Source organism: Xiphias gladius, chromosome 10, assembly GCF_016859285.1.
Source record: "Xiphias gladius isolate SHS-SW01 ecotype Sanya breed wild chromosome 10, ASM1685928v1, whole genome shotgun sequence".
NCBI classification, from domain to species: domain Eukaryota; kingdom Metazoa; phylum Chordata; class Actinopteri; order Istiophoriformes; family Xiphiidae; genus Xiphias; species Xiphias gladius.
Genome location: NC_053409.1, coordinates 17,793,886 through 17,812,940, shown reverse-complemented (window position 1 = coordinate 17,812,940; position 19,055 = coordinate 17,793,886). Strand labels below are relative to the sequence as shown.

Genomic DNA, 19,055 nt, shown 5'->3' with positions numbered 1-19,055 from the left:
ATAAAACAGATCACCTAAAGGGCTTATAAGATGTTTTTGCAATATTCATAATTTATGGATGTATTGTATGTCATTGATGTTAGATTAAAGCAGGAAACTATTTATATGTGTTATTTCACATATGCTAAAAATGTATGTATGTATGTAATTAAGGTATCTCATCGAGGTCCCCCCGGAAATTTCTTTTGATGCAGCAGAGTTAAGGCCTATTTATGAAAGTAGAGCTGAAACAATTAAGGTCAATTAATCAATTAGCAGATTGACATAAAATTAATTGGCAACTATTTCAGCAGTTTTTTTTTAAATAAATATGCCAAAAAAATTCCCTGGTTCCAGGTTTTCAAATGTGAAGATTTGCTGCTTTACCCTGTCAGACTGGTTGAACAAAACATGCAACTTGATCCAACGTGAAAGCTTATATTTCCAACCTTGTGTTGATAACCAGACATGTTCAGGTAGTTCTCTGCCCCACAGCAATCTTCTTAGTCTGGTTGCCATTGATATAGTCACAGAGGTAGCGTCAGGCTTCTCTTTACATATGCTAGATAATTGTGATGTCTTAATGTATACCTAATGTATCGCATTTACACCCCTACAGGAATGGGGAATGTACTGTACATGGGAAAATACACGATGTAGACACAGACAGAAGTCTACTCTTAAAAAGAACCCCCCTCCCCCCACCACACCTCTGTGTGTGGATACCGTAACCTCTGTGTGAGCATACATGCATGTATACCCACGCAGGGGTTACGTTAGAAATCAGTTATGGACAATGTGTGTTACGTGACCTGGATTTCAGTTGCTAGCGTGAAAGCTGCAGTGAGAGCTCACGCAAGCACAGAACATGCTGCAGGGATGCCTTTACTCCTTCTGCACACACAAAATGACTATGTACTTGGACACACACACACAAACACACACACACACACACACACACAGAAAAACTGACACACACTCCGTCAAAAGCACCTAATGAAAAGTGCATGAATGACTTCTCCGGTCTGATTTGACACAGAAACAAGGTTACGTTGCTGTGTGGTCTCCTGACCCACATTCTCCTTCACGGTTTCATATTTCCAGCCCTCTGAAAACCCCTAATTCGCTCACTCGCTTAGTATCATATAATGAGATTGACTTAACTCTATCAAACTGGCACACAAAAACACAGACAGGCAAAAAAACACAAACATCTCCTTATCTGTCTCTTGCTTTCTGTTCATCTTTCACCTTCCCTCTCTCTTTGCTGTGTCCCTTATCAGTGTAGAAGAGAGGCCTTAATTGCCCTTTTTAGGGGGTTTGGGGGGTGGGGATGTTATACAACACAGGTTTAGAGCTAATCTTAGCAATGCATGTTTCATGCGGCATGTTTCTATGGATGTTAGTGTGTTGGTCGGTCTGTCCACCACTTCAGTCCAGAGTGAACTATCACAACTATTGGGCAGACTGAAATTAAACTTTGTATAATCATTCAGGTTCCCAAGAGAGTTAATCCTACTGACTTTGGTGATCTGCTGACTTGTCATGTAGCGCCATCAACAGCTCATTTTGTCATTTATGACCAAATTCCTGTCAAATGCGTGACGTTCCCACATGCTGCTAAACAGCAGCATGTTAGCATTATTGTCGTGAGCATGTCAGCGCCGCTGTCCCTAAGTACAGCCTCTCAGAACTGCTAGCATGGCTGTAGGCTCTTAGTCTTGTTAACTGCACATGTTGAAAATCAGGTGAATTGAGAAGACGCTAAATGGGGGTGAATTATGTTTTTGCTTCATTTCAGCACTTTCTCCTTTATATCTTAGCATTTTCAGTGTTTCCTCGTCAACCCAAAGATCCTACATTTTACCAGGGATGGTGTTAAAATGTTAACAAACAAGGTTAAAACGTAATTTTTGACAAGAAAATGGTCATAAATTGACTATTTTACATGGCTGATATGTTTTTTTAGAAAAGATGTAGTTGTCTCTTTCAGATTGCCAAAAGCCTTTGCGTTGAATAATATTGAATTTGGCACTATGAATACTTTAAACTAGAGTAAATATATAGATTTTAAGTTGTCGCTTTTGTTTTGGTTTTGTATGTTACCTCAGCTCCTTGTACATACTTGCACTTAAGTAAATCAATAACTTAGCTCCTGTAACCAGTCCACAAGAGCCTGTTTTCCCTACATGCATTAGAACACTGTGGTTTTTATCCAGGCACTGCTGGCTGTAGCTGCCCTTTTGCTTCCAATATACTCTGATCTGAGGGACAGATTACAAAAAAAATACCTCCTCAGTGTTCCCTAGTCCTAATCTGACACATGGAGGTCTGCCAGATCTGATCCAAGGCCAGCGGGGTGAGCTGCAGGTGCGTACAGTACTTTGTGATACTGTATCGTGCACCAGTGAAAAGAGGTCTGTAGAATATATAGGTCACTGTGCCCACAGCTCTTCCTCTCTCTCTCTCCATCCTTATCTCTCTTGCACCCTCTCCTCACTCCGACTGCAGCTAATATGTGAAGTCAGATGAAGAGGCTTGTCTCCCTTGGCCCTCCTCCTGAATCATGCAAAGCAGCTTTAGACATCAGAGGGCTTTACAGGAACACCGTTGCATGCACTGCGTGTGTGTTTGTGTGAAAGTTTGTGTGTATGCGTGTTCACATGAGAAAAGCAGGTTAAGCGTACTGCAGTTTTTTTTGTGGAAGAGAGAAGCATCAGAAAATGATGAAACATCGGTGGCGCTGGAGAAAAAGTCTGCGGGTCACCAAGGTCATTAGGATACGCTTGTTTTGGATCCATGAATATCCATCCAATAGTTGTTGAGATAAGTGAATACTTGAATACTGGATAAGTGAAAACTTAAACCTTTTGGTGGCACCAGAGGAAGTTAAACGCTCACCAACATTTAAAAGGTCACTAAAGATTCATCCTCTGGGGAGCATGAATGTACCAAATGTACCAAATTTCAGGGCAACAACAGTTTATTTCAGTCTGGACCAAAGTGGTAGACTTACTGACTGATATCCCGATAGACCTTCTTTAAGATGAACATGGACACTTTTTTTGAAGTCAATCTCATATACGTCATCTTCTCTCTGTAAATATTCACCAGTGTACCAAATATGTATAAATCTGCAGCTGAAAATAGTCCCCAACAAATGCACTATTTACTCCTGTTTGAGTAACGCTTAATAAAACTACATTGCCCAGGCGTTTTAGGAAATTGCTGTTATCTAAAACAAAGGAAATTATATTTGTGACCCACTTTTAAAGATTGAGATTTTCAGTAACGTATGGGCTTGGGGTTGAGTTGCACAAACCTGGTAGTGAAGTCAAAAAGTACTGAGAGACGACTAACACATTATCGGTTTTGGTTTTTTCAGGGAATTTTTTGGCAATAAAAAAATCCCGATTAACATGTCCTTGAGAGATATACTACTGCAGACAAATCAGAGTTGTTTAACCCTGCTCTACTTCTACATTACTCTCATTCTGTCTCTCTCTCTCTGTCAGTCCACTGTATGTTGCTCTCCCTAGCTCTCTCTCTGTGTTTTCTCTCACTAATCCCTTGTCTTTCCCCTGTTCCACTCTCTAATAATGAATTATTGAATATGAAGTATCCCATTTTAGACTCTCTTCATAGTCAGACTTATTGTGTGTGCATCTGCTTCACATACAGTACATTTTTGTGCATGTGTGTGTCCTTTTTGTGTTAATGTGCACTAAGAAGCCATGCACAAAATGTGTGTTAAAACCCACCAGAGGGCAATGGAAGGAAAAGACAGAGACGTTTTCAAAAAACATTTTTTTCTCCCACTTCAGCTGCATTTTATTTCAGTCACTGACATACTTTCACTCTTCATAGCAGGTTCTCTCTCTGACTCATTTTGTTGTCCCGAATGGTTTTCTCTAAACAATCCTGCTTTATCTGCTGTTTGAGGCCTTTATATTTGAAAGCAGCTTTGGCATTAGAAGCAACTGTAAAACCCAGAACAGCAGCCCAGACGTTTATTTGCTTTAATCTTACAGTGAAAATGTTCAGGCCTTTTTCAGTGAAAACATCACTGGAGATCGTTATTTAAAGGGGCACTCCATAGATTATATACATAGAAATTGGTTTACTCGTCATGAAAAGTACTACTCAGCCTGTGTAAACAGTTGTATCATGCCATATATGTCTATATCTATATAATACACACACAACTGCGTGGGAGGTCTAACAAAGAGTTGCTATTGAGTCGCATTATTGGAAGTGTAATACCCAGTGTTTTTCAAATAAGTCAAAAAAAGTCAGTATACCTTGGCCTCTGCTGTAAAGATATCGATCATTGTTTGTCTAATGTCTCTCATGTCCGCCAACTTGATGGAAATATATACACTATCTGCTACTAATCTCAGTAGCTTAGTGGACCTCTTGTTATTGCTTAGTCTCTTTTTATTACTGAGCAAATATGAAATTATTGCATTTCAGCTGTAGGGCCTCATCAATTTAAACAGAACAATACGTGTATGTGTGGTATCTTAAATAACCCAGCTGAAGTCTAATGTCAGTCAGTAACAATAATACTGCAGTTACTGTAACATACAGATAAAATGTTCATCTGTATACGTACAATGATACAAATAACGTCTTTATACAATATGAATAGACAATAAAAAACAACAAAACAGTGAAATAAACCAGTAAATTACAGTGTAGATATGACAAAGAAAGGTGTAAATTACACTTTTATATTAAAGTTTAAAGATACTGTGAAAATAAAAAAAGACATTTTCCAAGTTCTTCTGTTCATTAGTCCAGTTATCTGAAGACTAAAGATGCTCAATCTTAGTCTTTTTCTTCAATTTTACTCACTGTGTGTGTGTGTGTGTGTGTGTGTGTGTGTGTGTGTGTGTGTGTGTGTGTGTGTGTGTGTGTGTGTGTGTGTGTGTGTGTGTGTGTGTGTGACTTGACTTTCTGATTGAAATTGCTTTCAGTAAGCCTTCAATTACTGGCAGTGGTCTCAGTGAAAACGTGCCATTTAGGCATTAAGTGAGTCTGTGTGAATGAGCACACAGGGATCCGTGTACCTTAAATGGACAGATAGAGCAGTAGATCAGGAAAAAAGGAGTAAAACAGGCTGAGAGGATACATCAGAAATACTGTATGGAGGTAACAGGAACCAGCAAGAAAGAATGAAAGAGGAAAAGAGGAGGAAAAAAGAGAAAGTTGTAGGAGGTTGAAATGTGGGAAATGCAGTGAGGGGCTGGCAGAAGAGAGAGGGGTAATTTAATGAAGAGTGGGACGGAAGAGATCGAGAGAACAGAGAGACAAGAGCAGCAAATGACAGAGAGAGGGAAGGGATAAAAGAGGAGTTACGTACAAAGGGAAAGAGAGATGACAGAAACTGAGAAGTGATGTTTGAGACATGAAAAGCAGAATTCAAAAAGAAAAATTCAGGCAGAGAGCGAGAGTGGGACAGAGGGATTTAATAGGTTGAGAAAGTACAGAGATAGGGGGGAGAGAAGCTCACTGATATAATTTGAGAGACTTTCTTTCTCACAGATACAGGACTGTAGTTCTAATACAGCCAATATGAAAGTGCCTCTGCATGCATAGAGCTGTCGGAGCCATGACTAACAAGCATGTTCGTGCATCTCATCACTCAGACAAGCGTGTCTTCCATGCACATCAGACACTGAACAGTACGTAACCATACACGCATGTAAACGCACATGCATACATGGGGAAGCCATGAGTGGACACGGCTCAGCGTAAGAGATTGACAGTAGCACGGGAGATGAATGAATTAGACCTGCATTAACTTTTTTTTGGCCACTTGGGGGCTGTTGAAACAAGCTGTAAACACATCACTGACATATTATCACCATATAAAGTTAGGCGGTGTACAGTGGGGGGTTTTTTTAGTTTATTTACGAAAAACAGCTGCCTGCGGCCAAAAATGACATTACGAGAGTGGTGAGAATGCAGTCCATGAAACCAAAACAATGAGCTGCAAGACGTCAGAACACTCTGTAGACTCTGTGGCTTTGTCATTATAAGCGTTGCCATTCACCTTACAGGTAGTCATTAGATCCATTGTTCATATGAAAACATTGATTCTTGCAGATTTAAGGAAATGTAGAGTAAGTTAACAAATCTGGAGTTTCTATTTACTGTATATTGCAGAGAGAACCAACCATAACAAGAAAGAGAAGGTTCATAATAGTATTTTTTAGGCTGATACCAATATTGATATTTGAAAATAATAGAACGAATCTAACAACCATATGATCAACTGATACTTTCTCTTTCTTTTTGTTTATATAGATAGATCAATTGAGCAAATATATTTAGGAAGGATTTCTCAAATTTTTGTTAGTTATGCTAATTTTTATACTGTGATAAGATTATAGAGATAAGGTAAATGAAATTAACATTAACTTTGCAAGTTAACAGTAAATTTTGAATCATAAACTTTGCTGAAAATTGCACTGGAATTGAGAAAAAGTAGTTAAATAAAAAAACCCAAAACAAATTGCAGCCTATGATTGTTTTATTGTTGCAGTTTACTTAATTGCAGTTTCTCTTTTCCATATTTGCTACTGGTACCGTCCAAGTCGGCCTCGGCTGTAATACTCATGTAAATGTGTAATTGTGCTTGGATAACATCATGTCAGTGTCTTGAGTGAGTGCTATGGTTGTAAACGGTGAAAACAAAGAGTCAAGCGGACGGGGTCCTGGTGAAGATGGTGAGCTGTTAGTCAGTGAACCCTCCATCAATGATGTTCTCACCAATGGAGGGAGAGGGATCATCAGTTCATTTCTTCACAGCTCAGTGAGTGGGAAAGGTCAGAGACTCAAGGAGCAGTTACCAACATACACAAGATATGCACAAGATATTTATACTTTTACCAAACGCGAGAGAAAGGAGAAGGAAAGAACAATCTGTAGCGTATAGCAGTTCAAAGTGGGAAAAAATCTAGTATGTGGTTGGATAAAAACATGAGTGAAGTTAATAATTTATATACTGCAAACGTTTGTCAATCTTTTGAAGAGCTTAAAGATGAATTTGGCTTAACAGACAAGAGGGAGTTTTGAAGGTATCTACAATTGAGCAGCATGACTTCTTTTTGGAAACGAGTCTCTGCTTCTGTTGGGTATGTCCAAAGAGGAATTTGGACTTGCATTGGTAGGTTTTATTGCCATTTGGAGGATTGATCTGCCATTGGAAGAGTCAGACAAAGCCTGATTCTGAGTCGACTGCCTGTTTTTAATTGATTTAATTCAAAATTTGGACATTTGTTGCATTTTGTTCTTTATTTATTGGAAAAGTGAAAAACAAAGAACAAAAATAGTAGTATAGTAGCATATGGCAGAAACGTTTCCATTTGTAGTCCACAAACAGCATTTTATTCGCAGACAGTTGGTGATGACAGAAGCGATGATACGGCTGTAAGTTTCTTCGCCCTGAGAGATCTGTCTGCACGCAGCAGCTCTGCAGTGGACGGAAGCGTAACTGGAGTGAAATAGATTTATTTAAGAACTGGATGTCTGAGTGCCCACAGCGCACCCTTCTGCCACTCTCAACAGACTTCCAACACATCTGTTACGGCAACACACACGCGAACAGGTTGGAGGCTGGCTGTGATACTGAGCTGACATATTAACAACCCACTATTGTAAAAGGCCGAGTATTCTATTCTTAGCTTGCTTTGGAATGAAAAAGACGACCCTTTATGCTGACATACAGTCACAATTATCTCCTGTACTGTCACGCGTGCTGAATGTATACAGGAAAGAAAGACGGGGATCGTTGTGGCAGCGTGTGTTTGGCTGACATGAGCTGCGTTCGCCTGTCACGTCCTGCCACATCAGATATGTTACACTCTCTCTTCCTCGCCTCCTTCTCTTTTTTCTCCTTCTTCTTCTCCTTCGCCTCACACAGCCAGGTTCCCCACCCGTCTTGTCCCCGACTCTCCAGTTGCCATGGCGATGGATGACATAGATGAGCCGGGGGTCTGGGGAGAGGAAGAGCCACGATTCTCTGTGCTCTCATCCTGTGGAAATTTCGTCATGCGACACACTGGGTTCCTCCCTATCTGCTTTGTAGCTGAGAGTTAGATGAGGACATTGATACCACTCTCATGTCCAGCAGATTTCAGCGAGTGCAAAGCTAAGTTAACTGGTTGTAGGCTGCAGCTTTCATTTTTAATGGACAGATATGACGGTAGTATCCATCCTGTCATCGAACTCTTGGCAAGAAAGCGAGTGACCCAAAATGTCACACTACTCCTATAAACAAAAGCCGATGGATATTACTCTGTAATGCTCTGTCCACTCTTCTTTTCTTTGGTGTTTTTTTTTTTTTTTTTTTAATAACCGCTAATAATCGTTTTTTTCAGCTACTGTACCTAAAACAATAAAAGACCACAGGCTTAAAATGCCTCTGCAAGGCCAAGGAAAACAATATTTTAGAGTCCTAGGTTCAACTTCTCACACATATTCATTCTCCTTTCACATTCTGTTTTTGTCAAACTGCTTTCATGCCCATCTGATGAGATACAATAAACAGTCTGACCCTGAGGAAGACTCTTTCATGTTCAGTATTTTTTTTTGGGGGGGGGGGGATTAGTTTTTTTCTTGTGGACATTGGTTTCCTACCGTCAGGGGCACCTGGTTTAGGTTACATCGTTGTCAGATCCGAGTAGCCCTTCGTCCCTTGTTTTGTAAAGTTCTCGCGAGTATGACCGCAACAAGTCCAGGTGTTTTCTCAAGATTATTGAAAGCTGTGGTTGGAAAAGGTAGGAAACTGAAGTGAAGATAGATGTAGCAGGTTGAGGTAAACGTTGGTACTGGAGAAAAGCAAATTACAACATTCCAGTACAACACACAGTAACTCAGGGAATTCGACCAACATCATAAAGTGCTGATAAGTGACAGTCTGTGTGCCTTGTTGTGTCCCAGGTTTTGTACTTGCAGCAGGCCGAGGTTACCAGGGAGCGGGTGTATGCCATGCACCAGTCCAGCATCGACGGGGTGGAGGACATGTCAGCACTGGCCGAGCTGCACGAGGCTGCCATCATGCACAACCTGTACCAGCGCTACCAGAAGGACAACATCTATGTGAGTGAACTGAACGTGTAGGCGCATGGTGTGTGTGTGTGTAGCTTATGTGTGTGTCTTGTTAAATACTAGTGTATTTAAATGATTGGCGTATTCCAATTGTTTAGAGACAACAGTCATTTCTGTAGAACATTACTGAAACTGCTACATCCGAAACAACTTGAATTATCTCGCACCACTGGCAGAATTAACCAATAAAAAAATTGCGGCTGACCATTTGCTAAAGCATACACCCTGCGCGAAAAATGACAGTCATTCCGATAAAAAAAAGTATTGATTTAGCAGCGTAGACAAACCGAATGACAACACACTAAGAACAGTAACAAACACATGCATGATCTTCGATTGTTTACAGACGTCTGATACACTGTAGTATCAAAATGCTCTGCAGTCTCTCTCAGATCCCATAATTGACTCATAATCACAAGGGAAATGAATAGCTGTAGCAATTTGCTCATGTTTATCTTTCAGTAAGGAATGGATGCATTAGCTGATGCCCATAAAACATCTCACCCATGACCATGGATGACTTGAAAAGACAAGGATCTCTGCTTGCAGTTATAAAATTGTTATCGAAATCAGTTAATTATGATCAAAGCTAAGAACACATATATAAAACCTGTACATTTTGATCACGGTTAAGATGGGTTGAAAGTCACACATTTGGAAAGCCTGGAAACCTGAGGATTACCAGACGACAGACCAGTAACAGCCTCCCTGGATGTGACCTGATCTCGATGATGAAATATTGTCCCTACACGGATTTCCCTTAAGCTGATCATAAGAATTTTCCCTGTGTGGGTCGGCTTTCTGGGTCACTGTGAGTTCATGCATTCATGTGTATGTGTGACCTTTAGCACATTTGTATATGTGTGTAGTACACAAAATGTAAAGAGAGGGTAATATGACACGATGGAGGGGATACTGACCTCAAGTTTTCTTAAGCAGAAAGATAGAAAAAAAGGTGACTGTTACGGCGCAAATAATTCAAAACGGAAATCTGGCCTCCTTCCTTTATCATATTACTCCTATTACTGACCTCAGCTTTCTAATAAAAATCTGGTGGTGTGTCACTCACCACTCCTGCTGTCATATCTCCACCCTGCTGTTTTCCAATCCAGATTGGATTGTTCCGCCAATCCAGATTAATATCAACACAAGACTGCTTCAACACTGTATGTGTTCCAGAGTCGTCGTCTGCATATGTGTGTCTTTGCTTTTAGGTGTGTAAGTGGCTGCTTGTTTACGTCTGTAGATTTGAAATGGAGAGAAATGGGGGGGAAAAAACCGACAGCAGAAGAAAAGGAAAGAGGATAATAGATAAAAGGAAAAGATACTAAGGGTTCAAATATGATGCAAAGATAAACATCACATTTTGACTGTTTTCAGACTAATATTGGCAGCATCCTGGCAGCCGTCAACCCCTACAAGCAGATCTCGGGTCTGTATGACCCAGAGAGGGTGGACCTTTACTCCAAGCACCATCTAGGGGAGCTCCCACCACACATCTTCGCTGTGGCCAACGAATGCTACCGCTGCATCTGGAAACGGCACGACAGCCAGTGCGTCCTCATCAGGTGAGTTTACGCATATCACTGGTAATTAACTGGTTTGGTCCTAATTTATCCCTCCTGGCCTCATGCCTGTCCGTTAAAAGACAAGTTAGTCCATCCATCCATTTTCTATACAGTAAGTGGTTATACTGATTATGCTCTAAGGGGACTGCAGCGTATCCCAGCGTGCACTGGACATGAGGGTACTTCCATTTTTTTCCAGTCCAGCTATTCCTACTGTCCTACTTACCCGGAGTTACACATGCATTTTTTATGTCTCTGCATCCAGTCTGAATGTATATTTAAAATACAGGTTCAACATAATGGGACATACGCTCATTCAATTTCTTGCTGAGATTAGATGAGATGATATATACCACTCTCGTATCTGCCTGTTCAATGTGAACCTACAGCCAGCCGCCGGTTAGCTTAGCTTAGCGTAAGGGAAATACATTTATGTGTGGTACCTTTTATAACCCAGCTGATGTCTAATGTCAGTCAGTAACATTAATACTGCAGTTACTGTAACATACCGAAAAAATGTTCATCTGTATATGTACAATGATGCAAATAATGTCTTTATACAATATGAATAGCCCATAAAAAAAACAACGAAACAGTGAAATAAACCAGTAAATTACAGTGTAGATGTGATAAAGAAAGGTGTAAATTACACTTTTATATTAAAGTTTAAAGATACTGTGAAAATATAAAAAAAAAGACATTTTCCAAGTTCTTCTGTTCATTTGAAAGTAACAAGCTGTTTACACAAATACTGTGTATTTGTTACCATTGACCAGAGCTAGGCTAGCTGTTTCCCCCTGTTTCCAGTCATTGCGCTAAGCTAAGCTAACCAGCTGCAACTGCGGCTTCATATTTACTTCACAGACATGAGCGTGGTATCAATCTTTCCATCTAACTCTGCGCAAGAAGGCGAATGAGCTAATTTGTTGAACTATTCCTTATATGGTGAGCTTTGCCTACAGGTTAGCGAGGTTTCAGCAGGATTTCAGAAAATTACAGATCCACTTCTTGTTTACATGTGCTCACAGCCAACAAACAAGGCAGACAAACATTAATATGTGTAATATAGAAGCTATAGATTCAGCTATAATGTTACAGAAACCCTTTTATGGATTAAAGTGTTAGTTAAAAAGGAAATATGTCTGATGGTGACAACAGATCAAAATTCGGGTGTCAACACAACATCCACAGCAATTTTTATGGTAATCTGGCTGTTGTTTAGACTAATTTAATTACAAACAAGCATCTGTTGTGTCTATCACATCATGAACATCAAACCACTAGAATATGTTCATTTAAATGTCTTTTTCACCCTTGGAGCCCATGCAGAGACAGCCAGACAGTGGCAGCTGTTGCACATACGGAAAAATCAAGTTTGTCGCCACATTTCAGTCATTGGTTTGAGTGGTTCATTCGGGAGGGCGAAGATCAAGTTCAAAGAGTCGATTCTAAATATTGAATTTTGTCAGCTGAATAAGAATTAGAGGATAAAATCGCTGTCGTGTCTCCCTTTGATAGTGAATATGAATGAACAGCCTCCTGCCACTAATTTAAAAAAAAGCCCACTAGGTGAAGTTGATTAACCGCCCCTGGCCCGGTTTGCTTTACTGGCTTGACCTGGTTGTAGGGTCAGACATCTCGTCATGCTTTCATTACTCTCAGTCTTTGTCTCACTTGGTATCCTGATTGAGATAGACTGGGACCTAATGCAAGATTGCTGAAGGTAGCAAACCTCAATATCAATTAAAGAACTGGTCCAGTTTGAGATATGGGAATGTCAGAGAAGGTCACAGTATATTTAATTAAAACCCGTTGTGTGTGTGTGTGCGTGTGTGCGTGTGTGTGTGTGTGTGTGTGTGTGTGTGTGTGTGTGTGTGTGTGTGCGTGTGTGTGTGTGTGCGCGTGCTCCAGTGGTGAATCAGGTGCAGGGAAGACGGAGAGCACTAAACTGTTGCTGCAGTTCCTGTCGGTGATGAGCCAAAAATCAGCCGGGACTCCTCCATCAGAGAAAACCACACGTGTGGAGCAGGCCATCGTTCAGAGCAGGTACATACTGATGAGGTGAAGAACACGCACTTCACCTTCCCACTGCTATTACCGCACGAGTGTTTTGGGAGAAGACCAGGTCAAATCTTGAGTCTTATATAAGTATGTTTACTCCGTTGAGGCTAAAGTAATTTCGAAAGAAATCCTGATCAGGTTTCAAGTGACTGAAGTAAACTAGTCGCTTGTTTTGTCTGATCGACACTTCAAAACCCAAAGGTATTCAGTTTGCAGTAAGGCAAAACAGAGAAAAGCAGCAAAACACCACATTAGAGAGACTGGGACCTGAGAATACTTTTGCTTAAAATAACCACACAATTATTCAATTATCTAAATTTTCTGTCAATCCACTAATCAACTATTCGTTGCCGCTCTAATGCTGACCACTAAAATGACATGTAATATCAATATTTTTTTGTCCATTCAGTGTGTAGCCGTAATTATTAAACATTGAAGGCACTATTCTGTCGTTCCAAATTTTAGCAGGTCAAAATGTGAGATTTGAAGGATTTTGTTTCTAAGTCTTAAGTAAAGTCAAGTCTGTGGGGAGTAGCAGTCAAGCCCCAGTCTCAAGTCCGCAGCTCTGATTACTGCCGAAGCCCAGATACTGTGGGAGAGGTGAGTAAGCAGTGTTTGTATTTGGCATTTAGGGATGTGTGTAATTGTATTAATAGGAAGCAGAGCATTCTGAAAAAGAGCATGCTTCCTCAGTCAAGATTTCCTAGATAAGTAAAGGTCAGTAAAACATTGTTGCTTTTGGAAAAATGCGATTGACGAGGGAGCATCCTCTGCAGCACACAGTTGGCGTACTATATTCTAAATGTCATGCACAGATACATGCAGAAAAAAACTAAATACACTGACGTCAGGTTTTTGTTTTCCTTGCAGTCCGATCATGGAAGCGTTTGGTAATGCAAAGACCGTTTACAACAACAACTCCAGTCGCTTTGGGAAGTTCATCCAGCTTCACTTCTCTGAGGGCGGCAACATCCAGGGAGGCTGCGTCATCGACTGTATCCTTATTTTTACACAAAATAGGCATATTTGTATGAGATATATCAGTATAAGCAGAGACAATAATGTGCATAATATGCGGCTCAGGCTTGAAGGTTGTTTCCTTGACTCTCTACCTTTCAGATTTACTGGAAAAGGTAACCATGTCTGGGGCTGCAGCCTGATCATGTCAAGTTTAAACTTATTTCTACTGACTTTGTTTGTCTTGCATAGTAAATCATAATGAAATATTAATAGAGGCTTTGCTGGATTGATTGTTCTGTAGAACCGCGTTGTGCGACAAAACCCTGGAGAACGAAACTACCACATCTTCTATGCTCTGCTGGCGGGAGCTAACAAAGAGCATAAAAGTAAGAAAATCTCAGTTAATATCAGCATTGTCCTTTAAAAACTACACATTTTTTCCACTGAAACCTATGTATCTTTGGCTTTACATGATTACATGCTTACTATGATTCACAAATAAAATTGGCATACTGGAGATAACTGTATGAAATGCACTTGAACTCAACACAGTCAACACAGATACAGTTCTAATCAAGAAAAGTTTGTTTGTTGTATAATTTTCACACTGACATTATATATTTCCTCAACAGGCCTCTACTTCCTCGAGGACCCCGCTGAATCTTTCCACTACCTCAGCCAGTCAGGCTGTCTGAAGGACAAGAGCCTGAATGACAAAGAGCTGTTTAACAGCGTTATGGTCAGTTTATCTGCGTCACTCTGTTTGTTTTTGACTGTGTCCAATATTCTTCAAGTAGACCGGAGTATTATAAAACTTTTGTCAGAGGGAAAGTTGCTCTGGAGGCAGAAATGATCTCAAGCTGAAATCAGTCCACCTCACTCAACAATATAACACACAAGTTATACTGACCATTCTGTTACATTTTTCCTGTGTAAGTTAGTTAATTAGTTAGCTCCTGATATGATAGCATTATGAATACCATAGTCACGAATGGCTGAAAATGGAGACACTGCCCTTTATGTTACGACCTCTGCCAGGGAGGTTGTTTATCCTTTCGTTGTGATTCACAGCAGGGTATGTTAAAGATATATGAACAGATTCCCATGAGATTTAGAGAACACAAAAACATTCTGTAGAAATTGTAACCCGTATTTGGGATCTCTGATATCAGATAATCATAGCTACAAAGTTAACAAATTAAGGGGACTTGATTTCTGAGTTCTTACAGTAAAAACTTGGGAATATTTGGTATTGCACCATGAGGTCTACAGTATGACATGTTTGTAAAGCTGAAATATCAATCAGCATTTATCAAACATCTGTGAATTGGTGCTCTAATGTAGAATCAGTTAATATATTGTCCTGATCCTCCCTGTCACAGATACATTAAGGTAAAGACTGAACTTTGCTAGCAAAGAACTGAAAAAAAAGTGCTTATAATACAAGCACCCCTACTCCCGGCAGTGCATAATCCCTTTGCATGTGCTTTTCTCTGCACAGGAGGCACTGAAGGTGTTAGAGTTCACAGAGGACGAGATCAGAGACATGTTCAAGCTACTGTCAGGAGTCTTACAGCTAGGAAACATCGAGTTCATGACTGCAGGAGGTGCCCAGATCACCACTAAGCAAGGTCAGTGAATGCCTCACGTAAAAGTGAGTGAGAACATTAAAACTGAGATAGATAAAGTGTAGAGTTATAACACATCTTTCTCCATGTTTCCAGTGGTCAGTGATGCCAGTGAGCTGCTGGGCCTGGACGCCTTCCAGCTGTCTGAAGTCCTGACTCAGCGATCCATAATACTCAGAGGAGAGGAAATCTGCTCCCCACTCACTATAGAGCAGGTATATACGTACATATGTACTTGTATGTACGCACAAACGTTTACACACATTTATTCTCCCTGTATAGATCGATCTCTGCCTCTTCCCGACACTCACACACCCATCCTGACAATCCCTCGGGTTTCTTTCTCATCGTTGCAGGCTGTGGATTCCCGGGACTCTGTTGCCATGGCGTTATATTCCCAGTGTTTCTCCTGGATCATCCTCAAGATCAATCAGAAAATCAAAGGGAAGGAGAACTTCAAATCCATAGGCATCCTCGACATCTTTGGCTTTGAGAATTTTGAGGTAAGAACTCTAATATTTCATTTGAGACTCTGGCAAATCTTCTGCATATTCTACTATGAGCATATGGATTTCACTCATCAACGTCGGAGCAGGTGCAGATCTCTATATAAGATGGGTGTCACCTTTCTTCCAGGTTAATCGGTTTGAGCAGTTTAACATCAACTACGCCAATGAGAAACTTCAGGAGTACTTCAATAAGCATATCTTCTCCCTGGAGCAGCTAGAGTACAACAGGTGCACTTCTACATATATCTATACAAGCCGGCACAAGCAAACACTTACACAGAACAACCTAATTGTTCGATCATTGAAATTAATGTAACAATTATATAAGTATATAATACCTCTAAGGGGACACAATTAAAAACATTAGGTTCAAACAATATTGTTCACAAAATGCAGTTCGTTCACCACATGAATAGAATGTGGATCCAGCAAAGTCATTTTCAGGCCGCATAGCATTCTTGTATGTGCATAAAAATAGTCAGATGAAGTAATTTAGTTAATTAAACTTTATTCATTCAGGAAATGCAGATTGACTATAGAGACAATTGAGAACAAATTCAATTTGAATTATGCTCTAATTTTACCCAACCTGCTGAGTTTGAGAATATAATTGTACGTTTTGTTCATTTTGTATGCCAGTGCCATGTTAGCGCAGGAGTGTGGGTGGAGTACAACTCCGTCCTCCTAGTTCCCTGTGCAGCCACATAATCTTTCTAACAAATATGCAGGTTAAATGTTTGTTTTTAGCCCCAGCTGAACTTTGGGTTTAGACCTCGTCAGCAAATGACTTTATGCTAACATGCTAAACCCAGATTGTGAACATGAGAAACATTATACCCGCTGAACATCAGCATGGTAACATAGTCATTCCGTGCATGTTATCATGCTGAAGTTAGCATTTAGCCCAAAGCCCCCAATGTGCCTAGCATGGCCGTAGACCCTTTGTTTTGTTTAACCAGTGTTTTGTTGAGTATGTACAGCGGTGATACGAAGTTAAAGAAACACTGTACACCAGTTTTCCATGCGTGATTGTTTGGGTTCACTCTCCACAGGGAGGGTGTTCAGTGGGATGCCATAGACTGGATGGACAACGCAGAATGTCTTGACCTTATAGAAAAAGTAAGAAACTGCTATTACGCAACTTGTTACATAAACCGTGTTTAGAGTTGTAATAAAGTTAAAGAGTTAGTGCAGCATTTTTTTTTTTTTTTTTTTTAACAAATATTCCAAATATCTTCCGGGCATGTGGCCAGGGAAGTTGAAATGCTTACCCAGAACAGTCATATTCAATTTAACATAATGATGTTGCCGAGCCAAACTTAAAAGGCTTTTCCCAAACAGAGCTGGGTGGAAGTGGGTTAAAATAAAACCTATTTTCCTGTCAGTTAAGAGCTGTATTGGATGCCTGCCCCAGTTGCTTTCTGGAAACTGAACTAATAATGTTGGACTGACGTCTCAGAAAGTGGTGCTGATTTCATAAAGATGATGCAATAACATGATGCCCCCCCCCTCTCTCTCTCTTAGAAACTGGGCTTGCTGGCACTAGTGAATGAAGAGAGTCGATTCCCCAAAGGAACAGACTTCACTCTGCTGGAGAAGTTGCACAGCAGACACTCTGTGCGTTATTTACACATTTCTTCATGAACTTCATGCATAATTCACAACAATGCTGAGCTGCCGTGCTGCCGTTCAACGTTATATTTTAGTGGGGTTATTATTTCTCTTGTTCGCTACAGACTAACCCGTACTATGTCAAGCCCAGACTTGCTGATCATCAGTTTGGTATCAAACATTATGCAGGGGAGGTGAGTTATACATAACTTAGCCACCTCATGTCAACACACTGCATGTGTTATTGTGTGAGGTGTGGGAAATTTATGATGGATCTGTGTGTCTTTCAGGTCTTGTATGATGTTAGAGGAATCTTGGAGAAGAACAGAGACACCTTCAGAGACGACATCCTAAACATGCTCAAGGACAGCAGGTAGGACATCCAGATACACTAAATGAATAGTAAACTGGGACTGCAATAAGTCAGAGATAGTATTAAGTAATAGGTTCATTTCAGTCATTTAAAGAGGAAATGCTTTGAAAGGTAAATACATCTTACGTTTATCCAGTTTTTTGAGTTGTTATGAATCTTTGATGCAAATTCTTTCTACATATTACAATGAGATAAATTAGACTGCCATTGTGAAAACTATAATCCAAACTAATTCCTGAATGTTAACTTTTCAAGTATTGAAAAACATAGAAATGACAGTGTCTGAAGGTGGCAGGAACCAAAGAGGTCTGAGGACCACTTTTTCCCTAAAAAAATTGTAAACACTCAACTAAAATCTCATGAAACAAATGTCACATTTTCACCTAATAGCAATATATTGTGAATATTACAAAACAATGTATAGGCAAAGAGTTATTACTCGTCTGAAAATGTCTATTTTTCAGGGCCAAAAATCAAGGGGATATTTGAAAAACGGTTGTTTTTATCATCATCATTTCCACTGACACATCTTATCATATGTGGATGTATAATCTGTTATCTTCTTGTTGCTTCACAGACTGGACTTCATCTATGACTTGTTTGAGAAGGTTGGCAGCAGGAACAATGAGGAGAAGATGGGAACAGCCAGACGCAAACCTACTGTGAGCTCCCAGTTCAGGGTGAGTGGTAAATGCAATTTACATACATTGATACTAAAAGACAGGTAGAGGGACATACAGTAGAAAAGTGCTAACAACTCCTCTCTTCTCTTTCTCTGTCTCCTCAGGACTCCCTCCATGCTCTCATGGCCACTCTGAGTGTATCCAACCCTTTCTTCATTCGCTGCATTAAACCCAACATGGAAAAGGTCAACCTGCTTACAGCGGTTCTCAAACTCACATTAATACTGTCACAGAGCATGACTGCATATGATCAGTTTATTCTTGAACCTTTTTTCAAATTTTGCTTGTAGAATCCAAATGTGTTTGACCCCGAGGTTGTCCTGAACCAGCTGAGGTATTCTGGGATGCTGGAGACTGTGAAGATCCGTCGTGCTGGGTTCCCCGTCCGCAGAACTTGCAAAGACTTTTTCTCTCGGTAAATATCTGAAAATCTGAATTTTTCTTTAGTTTTTCTTTTTTTTTTTTGTGACTTGTGTGTCTGTGTAAGTGTCTTTGAATTTATTGCCTTTTGCGGACTTGCCTGTTGTTTTTCCTCTGTTTAAGTTGCTGAAATCTCTCTTTTCTTA

At 40.1% G+C, this 19,055-nt stretch overlaps 1 protein-coding gene across 1 annotated transcript in view; it reads left to right on the top strand.

Moving 5' to 3' along the window:
• myo10l1 (myosin X, like 1) overlaps positions 1–19,055 on the top strand; it is a 37,335-nt gene that overhangs the window by 8,484 nt on the left and 9,796 nt on the right. The window contains exons 3-20 of the mRNA XM_040137728.1: positions 8,929–9,087; positions 10,477–10,664; positions 12,576–12,710; positions 13,596–13,720; positions 13,845–13,858; positions 13,987–14,071; positions 14,318–14,424; positions 15,187–15,316; positions 15,410–15,528; positions 15,670–15,816; positions 15,950–16,050; positions 16,875–16,941; positions 17,347–17,439; positions 17,559–17,627; positions 17,724–17,806; positions 18,384–18,486; positions 18,594–18,674; positions 18,780–18,904. Of these exons, the coding sequence (XP_039993662.1) occupies positions 8,929–9,087; positions 10,477–10,664; positions 12,576–12,710; positions 13,596–13,720; positions 13,845–13,858; positions 13,987–14,071; positions 14,318–14,424; positions 15,187–15,316; positions 15,410–15,528; positions 15,670–15,816; positions 15,950–16,050; positions 16,875–16,941; positions 17,347–17,439; positions 17,559–17,627; positions 17,724–17,806; positions 18,384–18,486; positions 18,594–18,674; positions 18,780–18,904 (1,931 nt within the window). The remainder of the gene's footprint in view (positions 1–8,928; positions 9,088–10,476; positions 10,665–12,575; positions 12,711–13,595; positions 13,721–13,844; positions 13,859–13,986; positions 14,072–14,317; positions 14,425–15,186; positions 15,317–15,409; positions 15,529–15,669; positions 15,817–15,949; positions 16,051–16,874; positions 16,942–17,346; positions 17,440–17,558; positions 17,628–17,723; positions 17,807–18,383; positions 18,487–18,593; positions 18,675–18,779; positions 18,905–19,055) is intronic.